Below are 19,139 nucleotides of genomic sequence, written 5' to 3'. Positions count from 1 at the left end.
AGTAGAAAAATACAGGTAGGGAAAGGGGTATGCATCATACACAGTTAATGAAAGCATAAACTGGTACAACCATGAACAAAAAACAGAAGTACATATAACAAGTAAAAATGTATATATTCTGAGGAACTTAAAATTTAGCCTACAGAAATAAAGATTTTTGTAGAAAGAGTTAATAATGGAAACAAGGGCTGGGGATTTAGCTCAGCAGCACAGCACCTGCCTGGCAAGAGCAAGGTCATGAGTTCCATTTCAGGTACTGGAAAAATACAAAACAAAAAAACAAACAAACAATAGAAACAAGTGGTAAGAAGAAAAGTTAATAAACTAACCCTTTGAGTAGTCACAGAGAACTGTCATAAAATTATTTAAAATAATCAAATACCTAACTGCACTGACAAAATGCCCATGATGAATTAGTGACTTAGGTTTTACACCCTTGTGGATATGTGCGCTGTAAGTGTGTATGAACACAGGAAAAAAGAATCAATGGAGTATACGGTTATTTTCATTACTTACTTTAAATGCTTTTCAGTACTAGGATTACAGGTGATTTTTTTGGGGGGGATATGTGTGAATTAACAAAAAAAGTCAAGATAGCATATGCTAAAAACTTGAGAGATTTTTTTTTTTCTGTATTGCAAGCTCCTTCAAATGCATTTATTTTCTTATCAGAAGCCTGAAACATGGCATAAATATTTACTCATTGAAGGAATGCTGATTACCAGCAAGGACTTTCCACAAAACATTAGTTCCTACTGACTCAGGTTTGTAGACCTGTAAATAAAACCACAGTGCAATTAGAAAAGATATCTAAAAGTGAACAAGAGACACCTTCCAAAATTTCACTGTTATGGGATTTGATCCTAGAAAACAAAGAGGATTACCAATGAGAAGTTGGTCCCTCTCTTTCTTGGGGGAGGCAAAAAAAATACTAAACTACAAGTTTGGTTCCCAAGTAGCTGTATGACCTCGGTGAAGTTACTTACCCTTCTACAGCTTCAGTTTCTTCATCTAAAAAACTGAAGCTATTAATACCTCACGGGTTCTTGTAAGAATTCACGACAGTGCTAGGTAAACTGCAAAGGACCATTAATAAGGTATTATTATTATGTAACTAGTAACCCAAATGACTTAAATGCAGCCGAGGAATACCTGCATCACCAAACATCAGCAAGGCGGCAGCAATGGCTCCATCCATAGTGGTTGTTGACTCAATCAACTAACAGAAAAAGAAAAGACATATTTAAAAAATAATGCTGAAGGAATAATTTCACGAAGTTACTGAAATATTTAAGACAAGTACATTAAATGTCATACAGAGTGGAGTATATGCTTGTGTTATGGTGTAAGTTCTGGAAGTCTTATGATAAATTTTCACAAAATCTGGTTTATTGAAAAAGTCTGGACTTATCTAAGTATATCTTAAAATGCATAAAATTTACTCTTCATCACAATAAAGAATAATTAAAACATACAGTAAATATACTATATTCCAGCTTTTGGTATTTTAGGTCTAAGGCTTTTCTCTGAAACCGTAAAAACTTCCCATTTCTGTTTCAGGCATTATGTGGGCAGAGGTGGAGAGAGAACAGGAAAGAAAAAGGACAGGGAGATGGAAGAGACATAGAGAGAAGGCCTGAGAGAGGAAGCGTGATGGACAGTTATACACTTTTGCTATTTTTAGAATAAAAAGGCAGAATCCTGGTCTTTGAAAAATCTAGTTCTTCTTAAGATGAATGAAAGACTGCTGATTTTTACTTTATTTTTGAATGGCCTGAAGCTCCCCAAAAATATAATGCATATAATATTTACCTAATAGTTTTAAAATACTGTTTTTACACTGTTTGGTAACATTTTAGATTTCAGAAGAAACTAAATATCCCACATTTTTCCCGTTAGTTTTGATCCTATTGGGGAAGGGATGCTAGGGATTAACACAGGAACCTGTGTGTGACAGACAAATACTCTACAACTGAGCTACATCTCTAGCCTTTACTTTTAATAAGCTGTTTTTATATTAAATCAGCCACAAGTCAAATATGAGAATACTTTCTTCTACACTCCTTTTTCCTGGTTTTGGAACCTCTGATATTTTCTAAGGCCCTCTTCATTTTCAAAATAGTCAAAGCATATTCTTACCAAGCCTAGAGCTAAATTTGTATTTTATCACTTCTAGAGCTCCTTAACAAGTGTCTAAAAATGTGTATAGTAATTTATACATGTCGCCTTTCTCTTGAACTGAGGGAATCACTTGAAATATAAATTACTCTGGAAGAGTGCTCCACTTTGAAGTGAATGTTAAATTTCTACAGTGTCAGATACTGATGAATAAGACAGAAACTATCAAGTATGGGGAGCTTACATAAGTGTTTCCGGTAGAAGGAATCCCATTGTGGAAGTACTCAAACACAAGAAAACCTCCCAACCTAGGTAGGCTTGGAAGATTAAGATTATTTTATTATTTACAAGTGTAACCTTCCCTATTAATAAGCTATGACTCCCACAAAATAAATTTCAGGCCTTTACCTTTCCTACATAAAATAATTACCTTCAAACATATATCTTTAGAAAAATGGCTATCCACAAATACCTATAGGAAGGATTCAAGAGAGACTTTTATCATCAGTACAGCTACAACTAATTATTATAAATGGTACAACCTTAAGTAAATCAGCATCACTTCTTTGTGGAAAAAGTTCCTTCAAGGTCTGAAGTTTAGCATCTTTAAGATCTTCCAATTCTGAAAGGGCTTCCAATTCTGAAATACCCTCATTTCTTCGTGACATGGTCGGAAGGCCCTGTGACTCTTCATCTTCAGATGGCTCAGAACTAAAAACATTTTTGGAGCAGAAAAAAACATTTTTCATACATTGCTAATTTTTAAAATTATACTGTCTATATGTACACACGATACAGAACATTTGCATCTTTTCTACATTCAATGAAATCTGTATCTGTCAGATAAAAGACCTTTACATTCCAAAATAGTTATGTGTGTAAAATTCCCATTATCAAAGTTAGCCTACCTTGAAGAAAATCTCAAATTATTTGGGCTGGGATGGAAAAGATGAAAAAAGGGAACTACCAGGAATTATTTTCTTTAGCCAATGCGCTGCATGTTAAATAATGTTGTCTTTCTGCTCCTGAGAAATTAGAGACCCTAAACCAGGCACAGTGGCATATGTTTATAACCCTACAACTTTGGGAGGCTGAGACAGGAGGATCCTCCAGCCTGGGCAACATAGCAATTTTATGAGACCCTGTTTCAAAGTTAAAAATACAAAAACATGTGGGAATGTGGGTTTTCAGTGTGAAGGCCCTTGGTTCATTCCCCAGTACCACAAAGGGAGGGAGGGAAGGAAGGAGGAACAAAGGAAGATTTCCAGGGCTTATGCAGACATTAAGAGATGAGAGTTAGCATCAGAACTGTCTCATTTAATTTAAGTATCTCTGCCAGGACAAAACACTGCCTCAGCAAACAGTGCTTATTTCATAAGAGAGTTTCTTCTCCAACAACTAATTTTAATCTATTCCATTTCACTTTATAGGTTGGACAACTGAGAGTCCAATTTTACTCATTTACCCCTCGCCCCTAAAAATCTGTTTGAAATTTTGGTTTCTTAACATGGCAAGCACTCTAGACTGTAAGAATTGGGTAGAAAAGTAACACTACAGCAAGTTAACAACGTGGGAGTATACCTCAGCGTATTTCTACCATCAGCAAATGGTGACTCTGTTGGGTAACGGGGCGGCTCTCTTAAGCACAGACCCAAACACTGTAATTCTGTGACTTCTCTATGGCCAGCCAAGTCAGTTCTTATGGGACCAATGATGCGTAAGAATCAGCTAAAAGCACTGAAAAGCATATTCCCAAGGATTAGGGATTTTCTTTCGGGGGAGGGGATAAGATCTTGCTATGTTGTTCAGGCCAGCCCTAAACTTAACATGTAGGCCAGGTTGGTCTCGAGCTAATGGTGATTCAGTGATCTTCCTGCCCCAGCCTCCTAAGTGTTGTGATTCTAGGTATGACACTGAAGTACGTATTTTAAAAAATGTTGATGTCTTGATTTCTGTTCTGAGAAACTGCTCTAAACACTTAAATAAATCTCTTCCTTTATCACTATTCCTGTCATTGAAATGTTGGAAGACAATTCCATATTCCTCCTATCGAGTATCATAACCAGACTTCTCATTCTTAATGCATTCAACTCCGAATTTTCATTCTACCTCACTATTTTCCCTGCTGCTTGTTTTCATACCTCATACTGAAGGTATTCAGGCCAAAATTCTCATAATTTCTTCCCTGGATACATTTTCAAAGGTCTTTACTCTTCCGGCTATAATGATTTTTACTGTGATGAGAACGACACCCATTCAGAAAAGAATAATTCATGCACTTTGCTGAGGTGGTATTCATACTGTCCATAAATCCTATGCCTGAGATTTAACTCACAGTTCACAAAAAACACAACAGAGGAATAAAACCAGTAACATTTATTAGAAAACAACAAAAAACTATTTTCTGTCAGAAAAGACTTCACCTCTTTAATACGTTGAAGCCGTAAGAAAGAGGGGTGGGAAATAAACCATTCTAGATTTAAGAGTTCAGTCCTAGTATCTGTTTGAAAACCCAGCCACAAGGTATCTGCAAACCCAGCTACGAGGTACATGAAATCTGAACACAGTGGTATTCTGGTATTTGTTAACCGGTTCCTGGAGATGTGATGAGTACCAAAAACAAGTACTGAACAAATGGTTTTGCCTACAATGGGCGGCTGCTCACGAACCCAACCACCCTGACAAGTTCTACCTTGCATGATGAGAACTGGGACAAAATTTCTGCATTAACGAATGTGCTGTGAGCAGGAAGTGTGCTGTGGCCACCGCCAGGACACTGTATCTCAAAGGGCCCAACGAAGCCAGCAGTTGGTGAGTGAGCTGACACACAGTGCTGTGGAACAGAAATGGGAGGGAGGGGCCGCTGTTTCGCTCCTAAGGTGTGAGGGCAAACCTGAGCAGCAGAACAGGCCCGGGTCGCTTTACTGCCAAAGCCCTGGACTGCACTAAGGGAAGAGCCATCCAGTCACAGTGGACTGCTGGCAGCTGGGAAGCAGGCTAGGGGAAATCTGCTGAGAGGTAAGAGCTGGGTCCAACCAGGCTCTGTTCAGGTGGCTGCCAAAAGCCACTCTTAGTCTTCAATACAGAGGACCAGAAACGCCCTTCTCGTCTGGGACCTGCACAGCGGCCCTGACACAGTGGCCCACACAGGCAAACAGCCTTGTCACGTGGCAGAACAGGGCAGTCCCCAACCCAGTGACCAGTGGGTAAGCGGAGCTGGTGGTGTGCAGCAGAGGAAGCTGGGCAAGGTCTAGAAGGAGCCAACTGTACATGGATCTGGACAAAACCTCGGGCTCTCCCTACCTGAGAGTGCCACGGCCCAACACCCACAAGAGCGCCATACAGACAAACTCGGTAGAGGAGAGTAGCCATCCTGATGTGGTCAGCTGAAGAGCAGTCCCAGCCCCCACATCCAGAGGCCAAGATCAACCCCTCACACAGCAGAAACCCTACTGCAAAGTTGGTGGGGTACACATCACATTTCTGGGATCTGGCTTGGACACTACTACAGAATGGTGGACACCAGAGGAATTTTAGTATTTCCCTTTTTTCTCTAATTGGTTTTTGTTTTTCAGGATGATTGGGGCTGGTTTTTAAATTTTTTCAGGGGCGGGGTTGTGTTTTGGTTTGTTTTTGGTTCTTTTCCTAATTAGATTTATTCTTTCTCTCTTCCCTCAACTGTCTCTCTTGATTTTATGATACTTTCATGTGAATGAGCATTCTTCTCTTTCTGGTTTGCATCAAAATTCTTGTGCTTTCTCTCTTATTCTTTCTCTTCTGCACTCTTCTCCAGCCTCCCAAAACTTGTGTGAACATCCTTAGCCAAACACCCTTGCTCCTACTATATTTCTCCTCATTTATCTGTTTTTTCCCCTACCCCTCTTAAATACCAAACAAGGTAAAATCAATCTACCAAGGGGAAACTCACTGCATACAAGCTTCCAGTGTATGTAGGATTTTGCCATATAACTGTAGAGCTTGCTCCTATGGTTAAAGGTACCAAAATAATAGTTACTACAGTTTGTCAGTTGCCTGTTGGCAGCACTTGTTGATATTGTTATTGCTAACTGTACTACCTTAGCCAGGATGTCACACATGTTATAATCATCTTTTCTCCCTCATATGACAACACTGTGATTATCTGGGGTAATAACCATCACCACAGTCCAATACCAAAGGATGGGGTCCTGAGCCAAATAAATACCTACTTCTCAACCTTAATAAACTGGGGCCAAGCATTGTGGCACATGCCTATAATTCCAGACTTTGGAAGGCTGAGGCAGGAGGATCACCAAGAGTTTGAGGACAGCCTGGGCTATAAAGTGAGTTCAAGACCAGTCTGAGCTACATAGTGAGACCCTGTCTCAGAAAGACAAAGAAAAAAAAAAAGGAAAGAAAACAAAACAAAAAAGGAAAAAAAAGAAACTGGGAAGGTAGGTTCTTGGGGTAGACCACCCACACCTACAAGACATCTCCAAGCAACAGGTATTTCCTAAGAAAAACCTCAATACAAGGGATAAAGCTATCTACCTAAAGAAATCTATAAGCACCAACAAAGAAAGTGACAAGGCACAAAACCAAAATGGAACCCCAGACCTCCAGCCCATCCAGGTCAAGTCCACAGTACAATGAAATAGAGGAACTCAAAAGCCACATACTGGATGTTTCTGAAATGGTAACAGCAGAGGTGAAAAAACAAATGATATGACTATAGATAAAATAATACCCCAGGTTAAAAAAAATGATGATCAAAATGAATGAGAAGCCAAACAATCTAGAGTAGACTGTTAAAAAGGATGGAAACCATGAAGAATGACCAACATAGGAAAGAAATGGAAGCTATGAAACAGATCCAGACAGACAACCACAAAATTAAAAATTCCATTAAAAGTATATGCAATAGATTGAACAAAGGTAAAGAGAGAATATCAGATCTGGAAGGCAGAATTGCAGTTAGCCACCATGAAAAGAAAAATATCTTAAAAATAGCAAGGGACCATGAAAAATCAATCTAATAGCTGCAAGATGAAGCACAGGAGAATGCAAGACTGACTGGAGTAAATGAAAAAGCTGGAGAAAGTACAAATGCCCCAAAAACCCTCTTCACAGAAGTAATGGCAGAAAACTTTCAAAACATGGATAAAGAATTTGACCTATAGTAAGTGAGGCATACAGAACTCCAAGTAGCTATGACCAAAATAAATCTAAACCAAGGCATACAATAATCAAGATTCCAGAAATACAGCATGAGAACAGAATATTAAAAGCAGTCAGAGAAAAGAAACAAATCACTATAAAGTAAACCCACTAGAATCACAGCACACTTCTCAACACAAACCCTCAAGTCAAGGAGAGTTTGCAGTGAAGTATCTCAAGCTCTAAAAGAAAACAACCTCCAACCCAGACTGAGGCAACTGCAAAACTATCTTTCAAAAATCAATGGAGAAATAAAGGTACTTCCATAACAAAGAAATAAAGAAATTTATGACCACTAAACCAGCTCTACCAACTATTCTGGAAGATATTCTAGAAAGAAAAAACAAAGCCCACATTTCCAAGAGTATCGACAGAAAGAAGCTACCAGACAGAGCAAGCAATTAAACAGAGGAGAAAGACACTGAACCATCAGCAGGAAAATAATACCAAGCCAATGCATATGTTATAACCATCAATGTAGACAGTCTCAATTCACCAATCAGAAGAGACAGACTCGCAGAATGGATCAAGAAACAAGGCCTAACAATATGCTACATACAAGAAACACATTTCATTTGAACAGAAATTCAGACTGAAAGTCAAAGGACAGAAAAAAATAACTCATGGGATAGGAACTGAGAACAAAGTAGGGGTAACTATGCTATTTGCAGACAATGTGAACTTGAAGTCAAAATTGACCGAAAGAGGTAAAGAAGGTCACTATATACTTGATAAGAAAAAACTCCAAGAAGAGTAGAGATAACAATCATAAACATATATGAACCAAATTCCTGTGCACCCAACTAAATAAAACAAATATTAATGGACATGGAAAATCAAATAAGCACTGACACAGTGTAATGGGGGAACTTAATACCCCACTGTCACAAACAGACAGATCAACTGGACAAAAAAACCATCAAAGAAGTATCAGAACTAAACCAAACCTGTAAACAATGGACTTAGTAGCTGTCTACAGTGTTCCACCCCACAGCACGAGAATACACAGCTACACATGCGATGGTCTCCAAAACAGACCACATACTAGCCCATAGAACATGATTAAGTAAATGCAAAAAGAACTGAAATTATCCCACACATATTATCTGACCATAGTGCAAAAAAAATGGAAATCTACGGCAACAGAAACCACAAAAAGAATAAAAACATCTGAAAATTAAATGACACTCCCCTGAACAACCAGTGGGGCTCAGATAAAATGAAAGAAGAAATTAAATAGTACCTACAGTTAAATGATAATTCTCATATAGAAACTTACAGGATGCAATGAAAGCAGTCCTGAGAAGGAAATTTACAGCAGTGCACTCTCACATTGGAAAAATAGAATGAGCTCAAGTAAACAACCTAATGTTGAGTCTCGAACTTCTAGAAAAAGAAAAAAACAAACCCAAAACTTGTATAAGGGAGAAAATTATAACGAGCAGAAATTAATACAATGGAGACCAAGAAAACAATACAAAGAATCGATGAATCAAAGGGGCGGCTCTTTGAAAGATTAAATATAATTGATAAACTCTTAGCCAACCTTATCAAAACGTAATGAAAAGGGTACAATCACAACAGATCCTGCAAAAATACAGAAGACCACTAATACTTACTTCAAGAACTTGTACTCTAATAAGATGGAGAAAACAGAACAAATGGACAGATTCCTAGACACATACAAACTGCCAACAATGAAATCAGTAAGGTATAAAAATTCCAAATAACACAACATCACTCAATGAAATTGAAAATGTTAATTAAAAACTTAGCAACAAAGAAAAGCCCAGGGCCTGATGAATTCACACCTGAATTCTACAATAAATTTAGAGAAAATCTAATGCCACTACTGATGAAACTCTTTAATGGAACTGAAAGGGAAGCAATACTCCCAAAGTCATTCCTGGAAGTATTACTCTGATACCAAACAAAAGAAAGATAAACCAAAAAAAACAACTACAGGCCAATCTCCCTAATGAACATGGATGCAAAAATCCTCAATAAGACACTGGCAAACAGATACTGCAAATCATCAAAGATTATACACCATGACCAAGTGGGATTCATTCCAGGGATGTTTCAACTTACACAAATCACTAAATGTTATACACCATATTAACAGAGCCAAAGACAAAAACCACATGATCATCTCAGTAGATGCAGAAAAAGTATTTGACAAAGCCCAACACCCATTCATGATAAAAATCCTACAGAACTCTGGAATAGAGGATCTTTATCTCAGTCTGATGAAGACCATCTATGAGAAAGCAAGAGTCAACATCATACTAAATGCCCAAAACCTGAAAGCTTTTGCTCTAAAATCAGGAACAAGACAAAGATGTCCACTATTACCATTCTTATTCAATATCATTCTGGAAACATTAACCAGAGAAATTAGACAAGAAAAAGAAATAAAAGAACTAAAAGACATGTGAGGAAGAATTAAATTTTCATTATTTGCAGATGGCATGATACTTTACATAAAAGACCCCAAAAACTTCACCAAAAATTTTGTAGTTAATAACCCAATTAAGTAGGATAGCTGGACACGAAGTCCACACTCAAAAATCAATAGCATTTCTGTACACTAACAAAAGTGCAATCGGCATTGACAAAAATGAAGTATCTAGAAATCAATCTACCAAAGGAAGTAAAAGATCTATATATTGAAAATTAGAGTACTCTGAAAAAGGACATGAAAGAGGATATTAGAAAATGGAATGTTACCCCTTGCTCATGGGTGGGAAGAACCAACATAGTGAACATGGCCATACTCCCAAAATTGTTACACAGATTTAATGCAATCCCAATCAAAATACCACTAGCATACTTCACAGAACAAGAGAAAACACTCCTAAAATTCATGTGGAATGAGAAGAGACCCAGAATAACCAAAACAACCCCAGGCAACAAATGAAAGGCAGGGGGCAACAATCCCTAACCTGAAATTATGCTACAAGCTGGGCATGGTGGCACATATGTGTAATCCCAGCACTTGAAAGACTGAGGCAGGGGGATCCCTGTGAATTCAAGGCCAGCCCAGCTACATAGCGAGTCCAGGCCAGCTAGAACTACATAGTGAAATTCTGTCTCAAAAAAGAAAGAAAAAAAAAAAAAGAAACAAATTATATACAACAAAGCTACTGTGATAAAAACAGCATGGTACTGACAAAAAAAAAGAAGACCTGAGGATCAGTGGAATGGATCAGAGCATGCAGAAACAATACCAAACACGTTCAGCCACCTTATCTTTGACAATGGGGCCAAGTACATTCACTGGAAGAAAGATAGCCCCTTTAAATAGTGCTGGAAAAACTGGCTGTCCATATACCAAAGATTAAAACTAGATCCATGTCTATCACCATATACTAAACTACAATCAAAATGGATCAAAAATCTAAATACTAAAACAGAAACATTAGGGCCAGGTGTGGTGTCGCACACCTGTAATCCCAGCACTCGGGAGGCTGAGGCAGGAGGATTGTTGTGAGTTCGAGACCAGCCTGGGCTACAAAGTGAGCTCAAGGCCAGCCTGAACCGTGTAGCAAGACTCTTATCTCAAAAAGACAAAAATAAATAAATAAAATAAAATGAAATAACAGAGAAATACTAAACCTGCTGGAAGAGAGAATATGTAGAACTCTTGAAGACAGATTTCATGAACAAAATCCCAACTGCACAGGAAATACTACATAGAATCAACAATTGGGATCTCAACCTATTAAAAAGATTTTGCACAGCAAAAGAAATTACCAGTAGAGTGAAGACAACCCATGGAATGGGAAAAAATTTTAACCAGTTGTCCCTCAGACAAAGGACTAATATCTAGAATATATAAAGAACAGAAGAAAATTAGACCCTTCAACCTTAAAGACCCAATCCAAAAATGGGCACCTCACATGAACACCCATTTCTCTGAGGAAGAAATACCAATAGCAAATAAATATATGAAAAAATGTTCAACATCACTGGTCATTTGAGAAACGCAAATTAAAATAATGGTGAGATTCCATCTCACTCCAGAAAGAATGGCTATTATCAAGAAATCAACCAATAACAAATGCCAGCAGGGTTGTGGGGGGGGGGAAGCCCATCTCCACTGTTGAGGGGCATGTAGACTGGTGCAACCATTGTGGAAATCAGTGTGGAGATTCCTCAAAAAATTAGGACTAGAGGTCCCATTTGAACCAGCTATTCCCCTTTTTGGGTATCCTCCCAGAAGAATTAACAACATCATACCACAGAGATACATGCGCATCCATGTTTATAACAGCGGTTTGTAATAGTTAAATCTTGGAAACAACAGAAATGCCCATCGACCAAGGAATGGATAAAAAAAGATGTGGGTTTTTTTTATACAATGATGTACTACTCATCTCCAAAAAGGATAAACTTGAGACATTTCTGTAAATGGATGCACCTTGAGATCATACTCAAGTGAAATAAATCGGACACACATATATAAATATCACATCATTTCTCTGGTATGATATACTGAATGTGTAAATAAGTACCAAAGTGCATAAAAGGTATTGTGAAGTATGAGGAAACTTTTCAAAAGAAAGGGGAACCAGTGCAGAGGGACACTCTATATTCTTAAGTGAAATAAATTGGGCACATGTGTCTAAATATCACATTTTTTTCTCTGGTGTGAGAAACTGAAAGGGTAAATAAAGACCAAAATGTATGACAGGTACTAGGAAACAGGAAGAAAGTATTCAAATGGGAAGGGGAACAGGGTGGGGGGGGGAGGAAGGAAAAAGAAAAAAAGAATAGAAGGAAGAAAATGGAAAGAAGGTTTTGATACATAAGGAGGGGAAGATGGGTTGAAGAGTGGAGGGAGGATGGGGAAAACAGAAAAGAAATATTATGCATAAATACAAACTTCCTTTAATGAGTGTGATCATGATGTAAATATAAAATGTACCAATAAAATTAATTTTAAAAATTACTGGGCTGAGTACCAAATTCAAGGAGTTGCAAAGCAGTCAAGTACTAAAGCGTAACTGTATCAATTAGGAATGATTAGTTCTTGTTGTTCATCTTATTGTTCCTAACTGACAAATCCTGCTCTATCACAGGAATGGATCTAAGGTACATGTGGTCCTAAGATTAGGATGATCCAGTTTTCAAGCAAACCCTGCTGTGGATAAAGGGGCTCACTGTCCATATGCGGTATGCCATCTTTTCTGTAAGAATCAAGAAGAAAAACGATTCCTGAAAGAAAACCAAAGTGTAACAAGAAGCATACTCCGAATGAAGGGACAGGAGAGAGAGTGAGCAAGAGCACTGCTCTCCTGGAGTTCCTTTTCCTTTCATTCCTGGGGTGGGTGGGGGACTAGAGGTTGAACCTAGCGGGTGTTGGGCTGCACACCAGCACCTTTTCTTTTTTAGACTGAACCAGGAAGCACTTGGCTACATCCCAGCACCTTTTCTTTTTCAGTTTGAGATAAGGTCTTGCTAAGTTGCTAGGCTCCTTTTAAACTTGTGGTTTTCCTGTGATCTCCTGACTCAGCCTCCCACATAGTGGGTATTACAAGTGTGTGCCACCATGCCTGGCTCCTTTGTGGAGTTTTGATTTTCTTGAAGCCTGTTAATATTTCAAATACTATAGTTTTTTGAAGGGGAGGGGGACACAACACCCATGTGCCAAGAAAGAATACACCTAGTCCCCAGATTTAAAAATACCATTGTCCAGAAACCAGAGCAACCTGGAGAAACAGCTTGTTCTCATTTCAGGCCTGGGCTACGGTGAGTGTAAATCTGGAATTTCTTGGGCTTGAATAGCAAGGCTCAAGAAAAATGAGAGGAATTTCTCAAAGAGATACACACTAGACAGCCTGCCAGAAAGGGCCCTGCCAAAACTGAGCAGTCTGCCTCAAAATGAATGACAGTAACAGATTACTGAATAAATACCTACGATTCCATGGCAATATTTCTGTTCTATAAAACATCAATGGATAAATCAAGAGAAAGGAGAAACTTCTTCACAGTACAATATCAAATAATAAAAGCATTAAGTTCTAGAATATCAGTCAATGTCACTGCTCTACAACTAACACTGTCAAAACAGAGGACAAGAATCAATAGATGTTAAAACTACAGAGTGAAAAGAAATAGATTACTACCCAGTCTCTATGTACCTCTCCAGCAACTGCTTAATCATCAGAAAGGGGAAAATGGCAACTTTACAGGAAAAATCCAGCTGGGCCCATTGAAAACAGATTGGTCAAACCTCACTCTACCAATAACAGGACAAATGAGTATCAGTTGCCTCCTAACATGATATAGTGAGGACATAAAATCATTTATATGTACTCCTTCCATGTGACCTAAATTTAATCATGAAGAAACATTAGATAAACCTAAACTCACCACTTTAAGAAAAACTGCCTTGAGTATCAAAGTGAATATAGTGAGAAATAACCCAACACACAAAACAACTCCTGAGAAACTGTTTCAAATTTAATGTGACTAAAGAGGAACGATAAACTATAGCCAATGCGCAATACTGGGGCAATACTATGGAATACTACCATGACAAGGTCTGAGGACTGACCACTAGCCCTCCAACTCCATGTTCATGTGTCCATCTCAATGGAAGCAACTTACAGTAAATGGTAAACAAAGCATGTTTTTAGGAAAATGGCTTAGTTCAGCTAAGAATTAATCAGTATCTTGATCATCATTTCTAGGGCATATTCTTTATAAATTTGTACTTCAGGTAGCAAAGCTATAAAGCACACTACTAGAAAAACTAGTAAAAGGTGTACCAATGTCACTGGTGTTCTGAATTTGAAATACTAATATATAAATGAATTAATGACTTTGTTCTCTGAAAATAAACACAAAACACTGCAGGCAAAATGTTTAGCAGTAATTGTTCTTTATGAAGAAGATAAATGTAGAGAAATTATAACAATGAATGACTCTTGAAATCACTGTGGGGAACTATTTATACTACTTTTATAACATGTCTGTAAATTGAAAATTTCCTCACTAAATAAAAAGTAAAAAACAGTGTGGGAAAGAAACTATACACCATCCTCAGGATTAACCATGTAAGTAAGATCTTCACTATTTTCTATTTCAGAGTAAATTTCAGGATGAAGCACGCTTACCACAGCTTTGGGATAAAAAAATTTAGTTTAAGAGGAAGTTTCCATCTTACTGTCTGACTTCTCAGTCCATCCCGCAGTACCTTTTCTGCTTAGCTTCTAGAATATCATATGATCTTTGGACTCTTACCTCAATGGCTCTTCCTTCTTATGACCTTCTATAATTCTAAAATCCATAGTTCCTTGGACCTCAGTTATTTCAACCAACAGATCCTCTCTTCTCCAATTACATTAGAGTTCTTGTGATTTCTTATAACCATAAAGCTTGAAAACTGAAACCCATATTCCCCGGTCTACCACATGTGGATGTACAACCTGGACTTCAAACATCACAAACCCACTCACTGCACTGAGGTACTCCAGCAGCACTGCCTCAATGAAGCCTTTCAACCCTGTTCTTCAGAAACCACGTCATTGTCCTGAAGCTCTTGCTTCTCGCCCGTGATAGCTATTCTCTGACATGCTTTAAGTTTTATTTATTTTTCTGAGTAGAATATAAGGACAAAGGTTTGGAGTTTACTCACTGCTGTATCCTTAATCATAAAACAGTTTCTAACTCATAGAATGCACCCAATAAATATGTTAAGATGATTCAATGCAGGGACTTAAGAACAAATCATGCTGGGGCGCCCCACCCTGGGCAGCTGTGCGGTTGCAGCCAGGAAAGGCAGGCAGCAGGCACGGGAAGCAGTGCGGAGACACACACCAGCCCTTGGGCCGGCTGATGCTGCACGGTGGAGAACCGCCATGCTACAGAGAAGCACCAACACAATAGGCCTGACTGAGACGTGTGCGAACCATCCTGACATGGAGAAACCTCTAGGGAAACATGCCACATGTGGGTCGCTCTTCGCCCTGTCCTTGAGAGTCAGAAAGGTCCAGAGTCAGCAGAGGAGCAGCTGATGAACAAGGACTTGGAGAACCCGAGAGCACCGATGCCCGACAACTCAGAGGTCGAGCTGACTAGGGACGTAAGAGCCACCGGGGTGCCAGAAACCAGGAAGACCTTGCGCAATACCCGGGGAGACCCCCTGGAGGCCATTCTTCCCCTAACTCTACAGCCTGCAGTGGAGGAGCAAGTGGTACTCCAGAGAGGTCTGCAACGAGACTTCATGGATTACATGGGTGCCCAATATTCAGATTCTGTAGAACTGCCTTTATGGAGAAGGAGGGGACCCGGGAAATTATGAATATAGAGGAAAAAGTGGACAGCCCGTGGCTGGACACTAGTGCTGATCTCTCAGTCCTTCTTTTCAGCCCTGGCCTTCCCTCCAGCCATCATACCTCAGTGAGGGGAGTCACTGATGAGGAGGTAGCCTGCTATTTTTTGCAACCTTCGGGCTGTAACTACTTGTTGGATCTTTCTTCCATATCTTTGTTTTCCTGAAAAACCACTTTGAGGATGCCAATATGTAATGCAGCAGCCATTGATGATTTCCTACCAATCTGTCCATAACTGTAACGTTTGTATTGTTACTATGCTATTTCGTAAAGGGATGTATGTTACTATGTGTTTGCAACAACCACTGAGAATAGTCAATGATTATTTGATTGATCACTCATGTATAGCTCTAACTGTTTTCCCCAGAGACCACTTGGGAGAAACCAGGGTATAGTACAACAACCATTGATAATTTCCTGCCATTTCTGTCTGTAACTCACTATTATTTGTCTATTTGTTTTCCTGAGAAACTATCTTAAAGATACCAATAGGTAAAATAACAACTATTGATAATGTCCTGTCACTTTGTCTATAATTTGGTGAATCCCCCTATTGCTATGTTGTCCTTCTTTTACTCTTTAAAAAAAAAAAAAAAAAAAAAAATTCTATAGCAGTTATAGATGACCAAAGGTACTAGTTTAAATAAATTTCCTATGTATGGAGGGTTAGAAATAGTGAGCACTTGTTCTCACTAAGCCTTTTATTGAAAATTACTGTTTTCTAAGAAATACAAGCACATCCTGTACCTCCATGTCTACAAGTTAAGAGGAAAAATAACCAAGCTGCACTTGACAAAGGTCAAAGGAAAGGGAAGTTACCAAAATATTTCAAATTAAGTATCTTTTCCTTCAAAAATCTCCTACAAGGCAGATTTAATGATTCTATTGTGTCACTTACACGATAATCACGGTGTCTTTGTTGAAATTTTTCTCTTGAACTGTACTGGAGCAATTTGGGGAAACAACATCGTCACTATCAGAAGACAAATCAATATACTGTATTCCTTTTTCATTCTTGAAACATGATATACTTGCTTTTTCATTATCTGGAGTTTCTGGAACACTAGAATCTTCTGTAAAAGAAAAAAAAGGCATTTTGAACAACTAAACAAAAAGAATCAAATTTGTTTTTAATGATTACAATCATGTATGATTCCATTTACTGCTTCCCTTCTAAAAGAAAAAATTCCTACCACTTTTTAAAAAAAAAGTCAACCAAGGGTGGTACTAAATGACTTTGTTTCATAGGTAAGGCCTTAATAGAAATTACAAAATAGACTTGTGTTTTATATTCTAATCTTTTTCTTTCTATGCTTTTATTTCCTAGAACTCTGCTCACACTTGACACACCATGGACATCAAAGTCCAGAAGACTTGACTCTAATCTTATCTCTTCATCTCTTTTCTTGATCGCTCCAAACCTCTATATCCTCATCTGTAAAATACAGATACACATAATCACAACTAATAAAACCATAAATTAAACGATATACATGTGTTGATGCGGTCATAACAGTCAGGGACTCACCACAGGGGTGGGAACAGCCAACATGCTGGGCCCTTACATACCACTCATTTAATACAAGTGTGATTTTGTTTCCTTCTGAGCAGCAGAGATTCAGAGGTCAGTTTTGCTATGGACCACAACTCTTCCCTCCGTCTACAGATGCCCAGTACTGGTAACTAGGAGCAGAACAAAGCTTAACCAATAACCTCTGTTACTGTAAATCTTGCTCAAATCTCTCTTCAGCTCTGCATAGGGGTACAGCCATCATACACAGGAAGTGTCTGTCCAGGTTGAGTAAACCACAATTTACAGGATCTCATCCCTCTTCAAAATCGAGGACCATAAGAGTTTTATAGGACATTTGGCTACATCCAGAACTCTCCAGCCACAGACTGCCCTAAACTTGTGATCACCTGGATTCCAGGGCAGGTGGGACTGCACTGATGGAGACAGCCACGATCTTCTCCTGAGAACAGAACCGTCTCCCAGCCCCCAACTCAGAACTGACCTGGGAATGAGATAATGCATGTGGGCCAGTCTGAACTCGTGTCAAGTGTCCTCCTCTACGGCCGGAACTGGAGCCCTTCCCTACTTTCCAGTTAAAGATTTTTTCTGGAAAGTTATGCTTTTGTTTTTCCTTCCATTTCTACTAAAGCAAAAACCCATGCTAGCCAGTGGCCATGTGATCAAAAATGTGGTAAATGGTTAAATGACAGGAAATGTAGTACAGTCGAAAACACAATACCAGTAATACACCTCAAATACTCCCTCATGCTTGGAGCACACTTATCTCATCTTTCTTGCTACTTTCTGAAGCAGTTCTGAAGTCCTTTTGTAAGTGTCTTTAATTGGAAGGTTGCCTAGACCTTTCATGGCCTTTTGACTTTGAGGAAGAGCCAGAAACCCATGGTGCAGATCCAGAGAGTAAGACTGATGAGGACAGAGTGTAACGTTTTCACCAGTCTATCTCTTTCTTGGACCGCATCCAGCTGTAGCATCCATTGCCATTTTTGAATCATACCTCCTAAAGATACTCATGAAAGAGGATTCCCAGAACTATGCTGAAAGTGGTAAGAACAATGTAATGTGTTCAAAGCAAGAGGGAATATCTTGGGGGCAGTTAATGGCAATGAGTCTTCCAGTCATATTTTAAAATTTAAACATTCACTATATATTTTGATCACCCCTTGTAAGCAAAAGAGCTTGGGTTAGGAATTGCCAGTAGCCAACATCATATAAACATTAGTTCTTATGCACACATTGGTACTAACGGTTGAGTTCTCTATCCTCTGCTTCCCATTGTGAAATCCCAGGCACTAGGAACACAGAACCTTCAAAGAGGTAATTAAAGTTAAATGAGGCCGGTGGTACGTGTGGTCAGGGTGAGGTGGGGGAGGGTGTCCTATTCTCTGTGAGTGGAGAAGTGGTTACGTTAGAATAAGGCCTTGAGGATGGGCCCTGAGAGTACGGTCCTTGTAAAGTGGCACACCTATAATCTCAGCCCTCTGGGAAGCTGATTCAGGAGGATTACAGCCTGGGTAATGTATTTAGGGAGGCCTTGTCTCAAAACAAAAACTAGGCTGAAGATGTAGCTCAGTAGGAAGGCTCTAGACCCCATCCCTGGTAAAGGGGGAGACAAGACTCTCAATGACAGGGAGCGGGCCACCTCACAGGCAGAGAGCGACCAGAGAAGAAAGCAAACATGCCGCGACATTGATCTTGGCCTTCTTGTCTCTAGAACTGGGAGGGGAATTAATTTTTGCTGTTTAAGTCACCCAGTCTGTGGGACTTTGTTACAGCAGCCCTGGGAAACTACAAATTTGGTATTATCTGTCTGGGCAAAGCAGGATGGTAGTTTTATACTCCTCTCTCCAAAGGGTAAGTCCCAAAATTATGCTCCTTTCTGCCAGAAAAACCACTGTTTCGCCCTTGTATCTTCTTAGGGAAAAGATCAGGCAGGCAGGTAGATTTCATAT

At 39.0% G+C, this 19,139-nt stretch overlaps 1 protein-coding gene across 1 annotated transcript in view; it reads right to left on the bottom strand.

The window, feature by feature from the left end:
* LOC102014736 (SWI/SNF-related matrix-associated actin-dependent regulator of chromatin subfamily A containing DEAD/H box 1) overlaps positions 1–19,139 on the bottom strand; it is a gene marked incomplete in the record, with an annotated part of 81,568 nt that overhangs the window by 48,817 nt on the left and 13,612 nt on the right. The window contains 3 exon segments of the mRNA XM_013517354.1: positions 1,153–1,219; positions 2,661–2,829; positions 16,555–16,729. Of these exon segments, the coding sequence (XP_013372808.1) occupies positions 1,153–1,219; positions 2,661–2,829; positions 16,555–16,729 (411 nt within the window).

Source organism: Chinchilla lanigera, unplaced genomic scaffold (assembly GCF_000276665.1).
Source record: "Chinchilla lanigera isolate Chin_1 unplaced genomic scaffold, ChiLan1.0 scaffold00004, whole genome shotgun sequence".
NCBI lineage: Eukaryota > Metazoa > Chordata > Mammalia > Rodentia > Chinchillidae > Chinchilla > Chinchilla lanigera.
This window is presented reverse-complemented; position numbering and strand designations above follow the sequence as displayed.